Source organism: Hemibagrus wyckioides, linkage group LG01 (genome assembly GCF_019097595.1).
Source record: "Hemibagrus wyckioides isolate EC202008001 linkage group LG01, SWU_Hwy_1.0, whole genome shotgun sequence".
NCBI lineage: Eukaryota > Metazoa > Chordata > Actinopteri > Siluriformes > Bagridae > Hemibagrus > Hemibagrus wyckioides.
Window position 1 is genome coordinate 4191702 of NC_080710.1, and position 15326 is coordinate 4207027.

General features: G+C 40.1%; 1 protein-coding gene across 1 annotated transcript; it reads left to right on the forward strand.

Annotated features, from left to right (window-relative positions):
- The first annotated feature begins 61 nt into the window (after positions 1-61).
- On the forward strand, positions 62-3388 carry ndufa3 (NADH:ubiquinone oxidoreductase subunit A3). The gene is made up of 4 exons (XM_058401879.1): positions 62-147; positions 495-566; positions 3031-3108; positions 3219-3388. Exons 1-4 carry the CDS (start codon positions 138-140, stop codon positions 3308-3310), a joined length of 252 nt encoding a protein of 83 aa, XP_058257862.1. The 5' UTR covers positions 62-137; the 3' UTR covers positions 3311-3388.
- The last annotated feature ends 11938 nt before the right edge of the window (positions 3389-15326 follow it).

Genomic DNA, 15326 nt, shown 5'->3' on the forward strand with positions numbered 1-15326 from the left:
TCTCTTTAAAATTTGAGCATAATTACGTCTCGTTTAAAACACGTCATTCCTTTAGCTCCGATCCGTAGCGGGAACTGTCACCGTAATTCGGACTACATTTCCCAGTAGGAGCTGTAGACAGAACTACACGAGCCAACATGGCGGGCAGTAAGTGTTCACCTGCAAGATATCTCCTTTAAATTCGTGATATGTTACTGTAACAGTGATTATGATTAATATATTGAACTGAAATTGTATTTTGAACGTGTTTAAACTTGATGCCTAATCGAAATGGCTTGTATTTCGGCGTTTTTGAGTCGGAAGTGACCTTGGGGCTGGCGGTGCTGTAGAGTATAGGTTGAATCTGTGGTCTTTTTTAGATCAGAGAAAGTTCATCTGTAGATGTTTATAATAACATTACACATACAGATGAATTATACTGCGTTCACATCTTATTTTCAGTCTGCACGTGGATTAAATCTGTATCGCATTGTTTTTGTTTTTTATTGTTTCAGTCGGAAATTTCCTGAGAAACGCCTGGAATAAGGAGCCCGTGGTGACCGCAGCCTGTGGCCTCGGCATCGCTGGTCAGTGCTGTGATGGATCTGAGCTCAAAACAATCTTTTCCTCTGATCCAAAACATTTTCATTTCAATCCCACTGTACTGAACTGCAGTCCTATTAGTTCAGTTACTCAAAGGAGAAGCTTATTTGTAAATTTATTCATTGGGATGAATAAAATGTCTGTCTGTCTGTCTGTGTATCTGTATCTCTCTCTCTGTCTGTCTGTGTATCTGTATCTCTCTCTCTGTCTGTCTATCTGTATCTCTCTCTCTGTCTGTCTGTGTATCTGTATCTCTCTCTCTGTCTGTCTGTGTATCTGTATCTCTCTCTCTGTCTGTCTGTGTATCTGTATCTCTCTCTCTGTCTGTCTGTGTATCTGTATCTCTCTCTCTGTCTGTCTGTGTATCTGTATCTCTCTCTCTGTCTGTCTGTGTATCTGTATCTCTCTCTCTGTCTGTCTGTGTATCTGTATCTCTCTCTCTGTCTGTCTGTGTATCTGTATCTCTCTCTCTGTCTGTCTGTGTATCTGTATCTCTCTCTCTGTCTGTCTGTGTATCTGTATCTCTCTCTCTGTCTGTCTGTGTATCTGTCTCTCTCTCTCTGTCTGTCTGTGTATCTGTCTCTCTCTCTCTGTCTGTCTGTGTATCTGTATCTCTCTCTCTGTCTGTCTGTGTATCTGTATCTCTCTCTCTGTCTGTCTGTGTATCTGTATCTCTCTCTCTGTCTGTCTGTGTATCTGTATCTCTCTCTCTGTCTGTCTGTGTATCTGTATCTCTCTCTCTGTCTGTCTGTGTATCTGTATCTCTCTCTCTGTCTGTCTGTGTATCTGTATCTCTCTCTCTGTCTGTCTGTGTATCTGTATCTCTCTCTCTGTCTGTCTGTGTATCTGTATCTCTCTCTCTGTCTGTCTGTGTATCTGTATCTCTCTCTCTGTCTGTCTGTGTATCTGTATCTCTCTCTCTGTCTGTCTGTGTATCTGTATCTCTCTCTCTGTCTGTCTGTGTATCTGTATCTCTCTCTCTGTCTGTCTGTGTATCTGTATCTCTCTCTCTGTCTGTCTGTGTATCTGTATCTCTCTCTCTGTCTGTCTGTGTATCTGTATCTCTCTCTCTGTCTGTCTGTGTATCTGTATCTCTCTCTCTGTCTGTCTGTGTATCTGTATCTCTCTCTCTGTCTGTCTGTGTATCTGTTTGCCTGCCTGTCTGTCTCTATCTCTCTCTCTGTCTGTCTGTGTATCTGTTTGCCTGCCTGTCTGTGTATTTATCTATCTGTCTGTCTGTCTCTCTCTCTCTCTTTGTGTGTCTGCCTGCCTGTTTGTCTGTCTGTGTATCTATCTATCTATCTATCCATCCATCCATCCATCCATCCATCCATCCATCCATCCATCCATCCATCCAGACACCCATCTATCTATCTACCGCTCTCTCTCTGTCTGTCTAATCAATCATATAGTGCAGGTCATACAAAAACATTTTGGGGGAGGAAACTCCTCATGTCCATTTTGAATATTGTGTAAACCTAATAACATCTGAAAGACACAACAGAGGCCTCCACTGGACAGAGCCGAAACATCCCTGTCCATTAGGTGCCTCTGTTTCTCCTTAAGATTTTATGTTGTCATGAGCTGCGTCTCAAATCAAAAACCTCTTCATTCAGAAGTACTGATTAAACTGGGACGCAAATTAAGACCATCAGCTGGATGTGAAAGCTGTGTGAGTCATTATTAAAATTCAAATATTATTATAAATCAAGTTGAGATATTTTTGAGACATAAACCTGCTTTGTCTTGCGGCTGTTGAAGTGTTATGTCTTTTCTTGCTGGATCCTGTCAGGATGGCTTGAATGTGACTTGAATACACTATACTGCCAAAAGTTTTGGGACCCCCCTCCAAATCACTGAATTCAGGGGTTGGGCTCGGCCCCTTAGTTCCACTGAAAGGAACTCCTAATGCTTCAGCTTCATACCAAGACATTTTGGACAATTTCATTCTCCCAACTTTGTGGGAACAGTTTGGGGATGACCCCTTCCTGTTCCAACATGACTGCACACCAGTGACCAAAGCAAGGTCCATAAAGACATGGATGAGAGAGTTTGGTGTGGAGGAACTAACTGAATTAGAGAGGAGACTGAGCCAGACCTTCTCGTCCAACATTGGTGCCTGACCTCACAAATGCGCTTCTAGAGGAACGGTCAAAAATTCCCATAAACACACTCCTAAACCTTGTGGAAAGCCTTCCCAGAAGAGCTGAAGCTGTTATAGCTGTAAAGGGCGGGAGACAACTCCATATTACATTCATGTGCATGGAAAAGCAGACGTCCCAAAACTTTTGGCAATATAGTGTATTAGCACACAAAATTGGTCTTCTGTGTATTTGAATTTCTCACTAAAAGATGAGATTGTGTTTCTCAGGTTGCAGAAATGTTTCTTATTAATAAGAAATGGTTAATATTAAATGTATGTAATTTTATGGGGTTTTTTTTTTGCAGCACTGATTCTGCCGCTGGTCAGCCCCTACACCAAATACACGATCATGTTAAACAAAGCCACGCCATACAACTACCCAGGTGAGAGGCTGAATATAATAAAACCCTGTACATGTAACCTCAGTCTCTCTGGTTAACTCTGTGCCGTCAGAGTATTTTTTATTTCATCCTCGTTTGTGTTTTTTTCTCAGTTCCTGTACGAGATGATGGAAACATGCCCGACGTCCCCGCTCACCCGTGTGACCCACAGGGCAGAAACTTGGACTGGCTGAAAAACATGTAATAATTCATCCGGAAACCCTGAACCTGTACAGATCTCCTCTTCCCAATCAGAGCATGTCAATAAATAACCTTTATTTAATACCACGGCTCGTTTCTCATTTCTTTTTAGATCAGTGTACAAACATCCTGTGTGTAACATATTTTATAATTAAAATAATTGGAAGATATAAATGTAAACTAAACAATAATAGTTGGTGGACAATGCAAGGAAAACAACGATGCAGTAGTTGCAGGAATAAATAGCAGGATATAAATAATGATAATGTGTATATAATTCCAGGAAAACAATAATGCAGTATTGTCGTTTAGTAGCGTTTATAATGATAAATATGCAGAAAAAAAGCCCCTTTCCACCAGTAAGAGTCTGTGGCTCACTGGGTTAGTGTGGCGGTGGTGTGAGTGAGTAACTGGAAATGCTGACAGTCAGATATCAAATCCTGGGGAAGATTTCAATTATTTTAAGCCTCTTTATTAATCTAGCAAGATGGATGAATAGTGTATTGTAATAAAAAGTAGATAAATAGTAAATAAAAAAACAAACAAAATACAGCAATGGCGCATGAGTCACATGGTTGCAAAATTCAAGTTATGGATGTATATTAACTTGATAAGTAAAGTGTGTATGTGCAAAAACAATAATGTAGTAAAAATGTGATAACTGAAACATATGAAGCCCAGAGTATCATAATCCCCTGTTCTGCCTCCCCAGAGCCCCGGTTGGGACGTACTGGCTTCCACACTCTTAGCCAGATTTAGTGTTTCACCAGGTTCCAGCACGTCTGCAGGCAGCCTTGATCACCACACAGGGACTGACCCTTAGACATCTGAACCGCCGGTGCCTTCTGACAACTGTCTCTTTTTTCCGCTTTATCCTTTAATTTAATACGACATACATGCATCTAGAACCGAAAGGAGGGTCAAACATTATACCACACCAGGTAAGAGCTGCTACTAGTTTAATTCCATGCCTCGATGTTCATCATGTGTTGATTTGCATTATGAATACCTTATAGTACGATTTAAAAACTTAAGAGGGCTGGAAATTGTACAAAATTGTATGTTGTTGTTCGTTTTCATTTATTTAATAATTGTATATCATGGTTTAATGATTATTATTCAGTTCAACACGCAGAATGTCACACTGCCTATGGTCTTCATAGACACTGTTCAGACCCTACAGTGGGCAACCCAGGGGCAAAGATGACCAAACAAAAACAACTAAGCTGGTAAAAATGGAAATTCTGAATGGAGCCTAGGCCATTTTAAAATAATAACTGTAGAATTTGTATATTTTCAACAGGTTTTTTACTACTGTGTCTTCAGTGAAGTCCTCAATATGTTCAACCTTCAAAAATCAGAAGGCCATGGCAGTTTTCCAGTGCAGGTGTGTGTCCCTCTGCAGCTGGCAACAGACCTGCTCCTCACCAGAGGGTATGTAAAGAAAAGACATAAAGCCAGACCACGTAATCTATAGGTTGTGTGCCAACTGACTGTGTTTTTTAAGTAAATGATAATAAGTAAATGTCCAGTTCAGGCCTGTGGACAGACATCACTTTTTTTTCCAGATTCTCCCATTTAAGTTTTTAAGGAGAATTCCTTCCTTGGTATCGTCCCAAAACTTGACCTGGTCCAGACAACTATTTACTTAGATTTTAATTTCAGCTTATAAACCTCAGTGTGTCATACAAAACGTGTCATGACAGTTAAGGAGTTAAGGAAGCCATCATGTTTTACAGTACAACACTTTAAAGTGATGCAGGAAGGTACATGGCAGTATCAAAAAGTTTAATAATCCCAAACCCAGGGCTGTTTAATGCTATCTGTTATTATATGTTGATCCTAGCTTACAAAAGATTCAGGTGTGACACAAAAACCTCACTGATTCAACACAATCATCCCTCAGCAGCTGATTGAGAAGCTGAGCCTGCTACGCCTGAACACCTCTCTCTGCAACTGGATCCTGGATTTCCTGACTGGGAGACCTCAGTCAGTCCGGATCGGGAACAGCATCTCCAGCACCACCACACTGAGCACTGGAGCTCCTCAGGGCTGTGTGCTCAGTCCATTGCTGTTCACTCTGCTGACTCACGACTGTGCAGCAATGCACAGCTCCAACCACATCATCAAGTTCACCGATGACACGACCGTGGTGGGTCTCATCAGCAAGAACGACGAGTCAGCATACAGAGAGGAGGTGCAACATCTAACAGCCTGGTGCAGAGCCAACAACCTCTCCCTGAACATCGGCAAGACTAAAGAGATGGTTGTTGACTTCAGGAGAACACAGTGTGACCATTCTCCGCTGTCCATCGACGGCTCCTCTGTGGAGATCGTCAAGAGCACCAAATTCCTTGGTGTCCATCTGGTGGAGAACTTCACCTGGTCACTTAACACCAGCTCCATCACCAAGAAAGCCCAGCAGTGCCTCTACTTCCTGAGGAGGCTGAGGAAAGCCCATCTCCCTTCCCCCATCCTGACTGTGTTCTACAGAGGGACCATCGAGAGCGTCCTGAGCAGCTGCATCACTGCCTGGTTTGGGAACTGCACCGTCTCAGATCACAAGACCCTTCAGCGGATGGTGAGGACAGCTGAGAAGATCATCGGAGTCTCTCTCCCCTCTATCACAGACATTTACACCGCACGCTACATCCTCAAAGCCAACAGCATTGTGGCTGACCCCACACACCCCTCACACACACTCTTCACCCTCCTGCCATCTGGAAAGAGGTACCGGAGCATTCGGGCCTCACAACCAGACTGTGTAACAGTTTCTTCCCTCAAGCCATCAGGCTCCTCAACACCCGGGACTGAACTGTTCTACACTCTCACACACACTCTCACTCAGGACTGAACTGTTCTACACTCTCTCAGACACACACACACACACACACACACAGGACTGAACTGTATACAACTCTCTGTCTCTCTCACACACAGATACACACACACTCTCTCTTGACTGTGTGGATGCACACACACACACACATAATTTATACTGTTCATTACTTACTGCACTACCTCAACCTGTCATCCGCTGCTATAGTTATATTTATGTTTATTTCTATTTGCACTACCTCAACTGCTGCTGTGTATTTTTGCACAATATTTTTGCACAATACTTTTTTTTTTTTTTTTACATCATTTCACTTTATCTATTTTATTTCACTTACATTCCAGTACACGTTCTTTTCTTTCTTTTCGGCGCTAAATGTCCTGTGTTTTTTGTGTTGTCTTTCTTGTATTTATTGTCTTTTGCACTGTCTTGTCTATGCTCTGTTTGCACCTAGCTGCACACTGTGCACTTTACGTGGCTAAGACACACTTCCTCCTAGCTCTGTGGTGTTGTTTTTGTGTTGAACTTGTTGTTGTATGTTTCTGTAACACCAGGTCCTGGAGAAACGTTGTTTCATTTCACTATGTACTGCGTCAGCTATATGTGGTTGAAATGACAATAAGGCTTCTTGAATATTGAATTGAATCTTGAATCACTGCCCTAACCTATTATGTAGGGCATTGATGTAGCAGTTTTTGTAAGAAAATGGAGCAAATCTATGTGGTAAGAGTTCAGGGAACTGGTGTTAGCAGATGTTGGACTGGTAATCGAAGGTATAGAGGTTATTTATGGAAATTGTGCTGTTTGTCGTTGTTTGGATTGACTCATGAATTAAATTTCACTTCACAAGTACTCTTTCTGTAGGGACCTACACTGATCAGGCATAACATTATGACCACTGAGAGGTGAAGTGAATAAGACTGATGATCTCCTCATCATGGCACCTGTTAGTGGGTGGGATATATTAGGCAGCAAGTCAACATTTTGTCCTCAGTGTCGATGTATTAGAAGCAGGAAAAATGGACAAGTGTAAGGATTTGAGCTTTGAGTTTGACGAAGGGCCAAATTGTGATGGATAGACGACTGGATCAGAGCATCTCCAAAACTGCAGCTCTTGTGGGGTGTTCCCGGTCTGCAGTGGTCACTATCTATCAAAAGTGGTCCAAGGAAAGAACAGTGGTGAACCGGCGACAGGGTCATGAGTGGCCAAGGCCTATTGATGCACGTGGGGAGTGAAGGCTGGCCCGTGTGATAAGATCCAACAGACGAGCTACTGTTGCTCAAACTGCTGAAGAAGTTAATGCTGGTTCTGATAGAAAGGGGTCAGAATACACAGTGCATGATGTTTGCTGTTTTGGCAGCACCAACACATTATTAGGCAGGTGGTCATAATGTTATGCCTGTTCAGTGTATATGTGTTAGCGCTTTAAACACTTGTGCACGAAACGCACATGTTAAATACCAAACATCATGTTGCAGCATGTTAAACACTGAGGAGACATTTACTGTCCTTGTTAAATGGTAGCTGCGATTAGTCAAATGGTATCCTGGGTTGTCAAGGAAACCAGAATCTTCTAGGAACGTTCTTCAACTGTTCTGTTACGAAATAGGCTTCAGAACTTCGGACAGCGTCACACCTGCTCTCCGTCACGCATTGACACACACAGAGACACACACACACACAGAGACACACACACAAACCCGCTCTTTAAAACACCACAAACGCTTTCAGCTGATCTTTACAAACTTATTCAACCTTTTTCCAGCTTCACAAAGGAACAATAAACCGGTAAGTAACTTTCTTCAGCTGTTTTTCATCTTCCTTTACCGCGAATAATGATCACGTGATCTAAACGAAACGTTTAAAAAGCTCGTGCTTGCTCGTCTGATCATGTGGAAAAAAACCGTTTAAAACGAAAGAATGAACGAAAATAGAAATATTTAATCATGAGCAAGCACAAGTATTGTTTTAACTTATCTAGGGTTAATAAAACGTTTGTTGTTGTTATTGTTTGCTTTGTTTTGGTTTAAATGAAGTCCTAAAAAGTGGTCGAGGTCTCGAGGTCTAAACTACCGTGGGTCTTTATAATAATGAAAATAAAGTATTGAAAATTCACTCAAGAAAAATGTGGTGATGGTTTCTTTACACACACACACACACACACACAATCCTACATTTGTAATACATTTACTTCATATCATAATTACAGCTCCAGCCTTTTAAACCAGACATGTTCATCAATAACACGGGTTCTGTGAACGCATATGCAGATCCAGCCTTATCAACAGAGTTGAAGACTTCTCTTTTTTCAGATACCTCAAAGTCTTTGAGGAAAGGAAAACATCTCAGGATGAATTCCAAGAGGCAGAACACCAACACGTGCTGTTTGTATGTGTTCTACTTTTTTTGTGAGCTTATAGTCTAAGCCACAGTACTGTTGTATTATTCTGACTAGGTGCAAGGAGTTAAGCTTGAGCCAAACCTTGAGCCATTGGAATACATGCAGTTTGTAATGATGCAATTATCAGTTTTTTCCTTTTGTCACAGACATCTTAGACAGCAGATTCGGGCACTGGAAGGTGTGTATACTTTTGAAGTGTGTGAAATACATGTACATTATATGACTGGGTTACATGGTGATGACCTGGGCACTTTTTTTAATTTCGTCGTATCACAGATGACAAAGCAAAACAGTACGAAGAAATCCAGAGCCTGAAGAGAGAAATCAGTGACCTTAACAAGTGCATGCGCTTAATGCAGGTAATGTTTTGTTTAAAATGTCAGTATACCTTTAGTGGGAAGTGTAACTAAACGTAGCTAAATGTGCTTGTGTTAAACATGGCAGTTGATGTTTGTTTTTCATCTCTGCAGGAAAACCTCGTACGTCAGAGTTTTACCAAAGGTAATTCCCAACTCTCTCAGAGTTATGCTCATCATCTACTTTATTTGGAGCACTTGTACATGTACACATTCATGCAGCTCTGCAATCAGCCATGAGATCATGTCCCATGTGTTCCTAATAAAGTGGACGCTGAGTGTATATTTTGATACGTAAGGTATTTGCATTGACTATGTAATAAACTAGTTATTACCTTTTCAGAGAAAAGGTGTTCGTCTACCCAAACTGGGAACGAGCAGGAAGTGGACAAAGGTAATTAAATGTGACATACAGCTCTTCCCAAGCCCTCTTCATGTGCCCTTCAAGCAGGAGTGCTCCACTAAGGAGTTCAAATATCCCAGTGAATAAAACCATCCGTTTCTCATTCACAGGCTTCACTCACAGAAATGTGAATCAGATGAAGAGACCCAGGTCCAGCATGCCATCCCCGACTAATGCTAAAAGGCAGCGGCTTGACTCTTCTTCTGATCCTGCAAGCCTTACACCGCTTCCAAATGCCAAGCCAAGCGACAGCACCGATGTAGCCATGCCCAAATCTGATGGGGAAGAAGACAAGACTAAGGACAGTGGAAACACCACGCAGTCCCTCATCTCCACTGCCTTCACGACTCTTCAGGAATCGTGTTTTGATGTGTTGCCTACCATCAGGGGTCGTCTTCTTCCTCAAATATCAGAACTTCCTGGTCTAACTGACGAAGAAGATTCAGTCATTTCTTATTTCAGTGAAAACCCGGTAAGTGATGGTCTTCTATATTATTTATAGTGCATTCAATTCAAAAGACTTTATCTTGTCTAGCTGTGGATTAAGCTTTTTTAATTGATATGAATTAGAGGGTCTCACATATAGTATCAGAGGGTGAGGACCAGCATGATGGAGGTGGGGGTGTTAGTCCTGGAAATGCTTGGGTTTCCTGTGGGATGTATTAGCTTAGTGGTGAAGGTATTGGACTACTGATTAGAAGGTTGCGAGTTTGAATCCGAGGTCCATCAAGCCGCCGCCACTGGGCCCCTGAGCAAGGCCCTTAACCATTTAATGAAATATGTGGATAAGGGTGTCTGCAAAATACCAGAAATATAAACGTCCAGCACACCATCCCAGGTATTACCCCCACACCTGTGGCTATGGAGTCAGTAACTTGAGGGGAAGAGACAGATATGGCTAGGAGGAGATGGGTTTAGGGGTTTTAGGGGAATTGGACCCCGTTTCATGGTGTAAGGACAGGGGGAAGAGCAGGGAGGAAAAAGGGAGAGGCCTGCTAGCCCACAAATACACCACCAAGTGGCCCTGTGCCAACTGGACTGCCTCATCTAGCAACACTGGATGGTGACACTGGCCCCATCTCATCCCATTGTGTTAGTCCTCACCCTCTGATAATATCTTCGGGGATAGGCCTTCCACTATCTGCTTGGACCATGCCCACACCTACAGAGTCATTTAAATTTTTGTCCAGGTTTTATCTTAAGCAATGCCTCCCCAAACCTGATCTACAATACAGTCACAATTTTCTTACATTTGTTTCAGATACATGATTTAAATATGTTTCCTCTTCCTCACATCATCTCAGGGAATGTTCCTTGTCGCTGTTACCCCACGCTTGCTCATAAGGGATCAATTTGGATTTGATTAGTTTGATTGTGTTGTACTGTGGCTAATGACTTTCTTCCATCTCAGGCCTTAGCAGAGAAGTTCATGTCAGCCATTTTGTGCAAGATCAAGGCAGAGGGAGCCGGTCTAAAACATGGACTCCTGCAGTTTCTCTGTAGGGTTTATGTGAGCTTGTGTCAGAAGACCGGGGACTTTCACAAGGCACATGGCCTGGCCTACAGGCTTCTGAAAGAAGGTGACATTTTAATTTTTATTTTAAAAGGATTGAGTTTACAACAATGATATAATGAGCATCAAATGTATCTTGTTTATATATATATGTATGTATATATATATACCTTTGTATTGATGTGGCATCTTTGTGTTACATTGCAGACTTTCCTGAAGCCCCAAAGCTGATTTTGGTCATGATGTCAGCATGGCCAAGTGTTTTTGCCTACACCAGCTCACTGTGCCAGGCCATTCACACTGTGACCAAACTGAAAGCTGAAGGAGACATATTAGTCTTCCTCAGCGAGTACCTGCACTGGGATGAGGTAAACAGCTGTCTCACTGACTCTCAATGTTCTTCACAGTTTCTTAGTTTTTGTGAATCTCAACCAGAACTGTCGTCTTTTTAATATGGGACAAATTCCCTGGAAGCTCAAACTAAACAAAATTAACAATTCATCTAATAAGAATCATTTTCTTCAGAATCAGATGATTTAGGAGATCAGTCCTTCAGGCTATTTTACTAGTGTGGGTCAGGCTAATAAATAACAGCAAAGGACGCTTCAGGCTGCATTTCACTAAACATCCATACGCATGGATACAACCTACATTTCCTGTTAATTCTTTTAAGGCTAAATTCCTATTGAGGAAGAAAACAGATCAGTGTGATAAATGTGCAAAGTAACAAATGTCTATTTCATATTACACTGCTTAAGGATGTTCCAGTTCTTAAAATGCACTGAAACTGCATTTTGAAGTAGCATTTAATGGCTAATTTATACTCGCTGTTAACTACGTGTACGTGCATGTAAGCTGGCCGTCACACGCATCCTGTGACCTGATGCTTCACGTCATGACCACGTGGTGCAATACTAACGTAAATATTGGACGCAGTTTAGCACCACTGTCTCAGTATTATGTAATTCTACTATAGCCTGTTATTGAGTACATTTCTACTGTTTCATGGGGTCACCTGGTGGTTATTTTGAGTGTCAGCTTCTATTTCCATGGTTTGTGCATCGGCAGTTTTTCTAGGACTCCTCCTTATATTAGGTTTGATCAGTAAAATGGCAGAATAAAATTTTGTCACCAGATTACTGGAAACATTTTATTGAACTGGCATTAAAGAAAAGTTTTTTGTATTTTGCTTGCCAGAAGCCTCCAAGTGATATCCACAGACTGATCTCCTGCACACTGAAGTGCCTTCTCATGGACAGCAGTCTGACGTTCAGAAACAACAGTTGGTTTGGTGTTGACCTTTGCCCTGCTACCTGGGAATACGTTTTCAGTCTGGAACTTCTGTGTTCCCAACTGGACTGGTCATGGACCTTCACCAACATTATAAGGTACTGAAAAACAAAACATACATGACGTACACAATTCTCAACTAGGTTTACTGCTTTGCATTAGATAGTCTTAATCTCAATAATTTTATTTGAAGTGATTTACAAAAAAAGCCAGGATGAAATGTTTCTCTGCTAGGTCTTTTTTGCCTGTCTATTGCTATCTTTCTTTCTTTCTTTCTCTCTTTCTTTTGTTTCTTTCATTTCTTGAGTTTCTGGTTTCTCTGCAATACAGCTGTTAATCACCACCTCAGTTCATTATTTTCTGAATTCAGAAAGGGTTGTATTCCAGTCTGGCTGAAATTTTGCAAAATTCCAAAAGATCTATGTCCACCACCAGAAAGACAAACGTCACAATGTTTTTCTCTTGTTTTTTTAAATTTACCAGTCAGGAGATTTGGCCGACCCTGAACACTTGGCTGAGACGACAAAGTTCTCAACAAAGGGCGGTCCGAGACGTCTGTGTAGCAGCAATTTTGAGGCTACTTGGTATGTTTATTGGAAATCATGTCTTTGGGAATCATCTCATGCTACCTCTGGATTCTTCAGTTTTTCACTCTTGGCCTTTGTCCATCTCAAACAGGGCGACTTGGCCAGCTGGGGCTTAAAGAGAACCAGGCTACATTGGTTCAAAGCCTTGCAAAAGCCGTAAACCAGTTTGGAAACCACAAACTATCAAAAGATGCAGCTATGCCATGGGAGGTGCAGCTCTCAGTGCTGTATGCCACTCATGATCTGGCACCCAGCAACCCCAAAGAAGCCCTAGTGGCTTTGGCATCATGGCAGAAAGGGATCACGTGTCCCGTTCCACCAGCCATCAAAAGATGCACTACACAGATAGGCACACTCTGTCAGAAGACCAAAGAAATATGAAAACCAAGACCAAAAAAAAATATTGATATTATAATAATATCTGTAGAGCAGAGGTCTGTCAGAAGACCAAAGCAAAATACCGATATTATTATAATATCTGTACAGCAGAGGTCTTCACCCTTAGGTGATAGAGACATGGGGCAGGGACTCCTGATACAAAATGTGTCAAACTATTAGAATTAATGTTTTTTTTGTACATACTTCAAATGTCAGTTGTATATATTTATTATTTTTATTTGTATATATTTATTACTTTAATTTGTATATATTTATTACTTTTATTTGTATACATTTATTACTTTTATTAGTATACATTTATTACTTTTATTTGTATACATTTATTACTTTTATTAGTATACATTTATTACTTTTATTTGTATACATTTATTACTTTTATTAGTATACATTTATTACTTTTATTTGTATACATTTATTACTTTTATTTGTATACATTTATTACTTTTATTTGTATACATTTATTACTTTTATTAGTATACATTTATTACTTTTATTTGTATACATTTATTACTTTTATTAGTATACATTTATTACTTTTATTTGTATACATTTATTACTTTTATTAGTATACATTTATTACTTTTATTTGTATACATTTATTACTTTTATTTGTATACATTTATTACTTTTATTTGTATATATTTATTACTTTTATTTGTATACATTTATTACTTTTATTTGTATACATTTATTACTTTTATTAGTATACATTTATTACTTTTATTTGTATACATTTATTACTTTTATTAGTATACATTTATTACTTTTATTTGTATATATTTAGATATTTTCAAATCTTTCAAAACTATTTATGTATTATAATTAACATTTTTCTTGCAATTAAAATCACAATTTATTAAGTTGTTCACAGTTGCTTTATATTATTTGAATAGATTTGCAGTTTCAGTTTCATTTTCATTTCATTATCAGGTGGAGTATCATACATTTACATGACCTTCAGCTTTAAGTTTAAGACATCTTTAATGAGATGACTGACCCTGGTGAATTACACAAAGACTGTCTATTCTGGAGGATATCAATGTTGTTAAGCAGAGTATCATGTCAGGTTCAGGCTGTAGTTTTGCGCGATATTTACTTTTCAGGTAGGACAGGGAAGAGAATGCACTTTCACAATGATATTTTGATATTTTCACAATGATATTTTTTTCACAGAAAAATGTTGTGGTAGCTTGAGGTAGAGAAAAGTGTTGTAGAGCGAGCTAGAGAAAACATTTTTAGTAGCTCAAGCTACAGAAAAGAGTAGTAGTAGCGTGAGCTACAGAAAAGAGTTGTAGTAGCACAAGCTACAGAAAAATGTTGTAGTAGCACGAGCTAGAGTAAAGATTTGTGGTAGCTCAAGGTAGAGAAAAGATTTGTAGTTGTGTGAGCTACAGAAATTTTTTGTGTAAGTGTGAGCTAGAGAAAAGATATGTAGTAGCTTGAGCTAGAGCAAAGAGATGTAATAGCTCGAACTAGAGAAAAAAATTGTATTAGCACGAGCTACAGAAAAGTTTTGTATTAGCACGAGCTACAGAAAAGTTTTGTATTAGCACGAGCTACAGAAAAGAGTTGTAGTAGCACAAGATACAGAAAAGAGTAGTAGTAGCGCGAGCTACAGAAAAATGTTGTAGTAGCTTGAGGTAGAGAAAAATGTTGTAGTAGCTTGAGGTAGAGAAAAGTGTTGTAGTAGCACGAACTACATAAAAGAGTTGTTGCAGCGTAAGTTACAGAAAATTTTTATAGTAGCGCGACCTAGAAAAAAGTTGTAGTAGCGTGAGCTACAGAAAAGTGTTGTAGTAGCGTGAGCTACAGAAAAGTGTTGTAGTAGCGTGAGCTACAGAAAAGTGTTGTAGTAGCGTGAGCTACAGAAAAGTGTTGTAGTAGCGTGAGCTACAGAAAAGTGTTGTAGTAGCGCAAGCTAGAGAAAAGATTTATAGTATCTCAAGCTACAGAAAAGAGTTGTAGTAGCGCTAGCTTCAGAAAAGAGTATAGATTTGAAGTAGTGCAAGCACCAGAAGTGCTGTAGTAACTCAATGTAGAGAAAAGATTTGTAGTTTGCGAATGCTAGAAGAAAGATTTGTAGTAGCCGAAGCTACAGAAAAGAAATGTAGTCATCCCAACAATGGACTCTTCTCTCTGTTGCGGTCAGGGAAATGTTTCCGTTCCTTGAAGGCAAACACAGAGCAAATGAGGAGGAGCTTCTTCCCGCAGGCCATTTGGGCCCTCAACCAGAA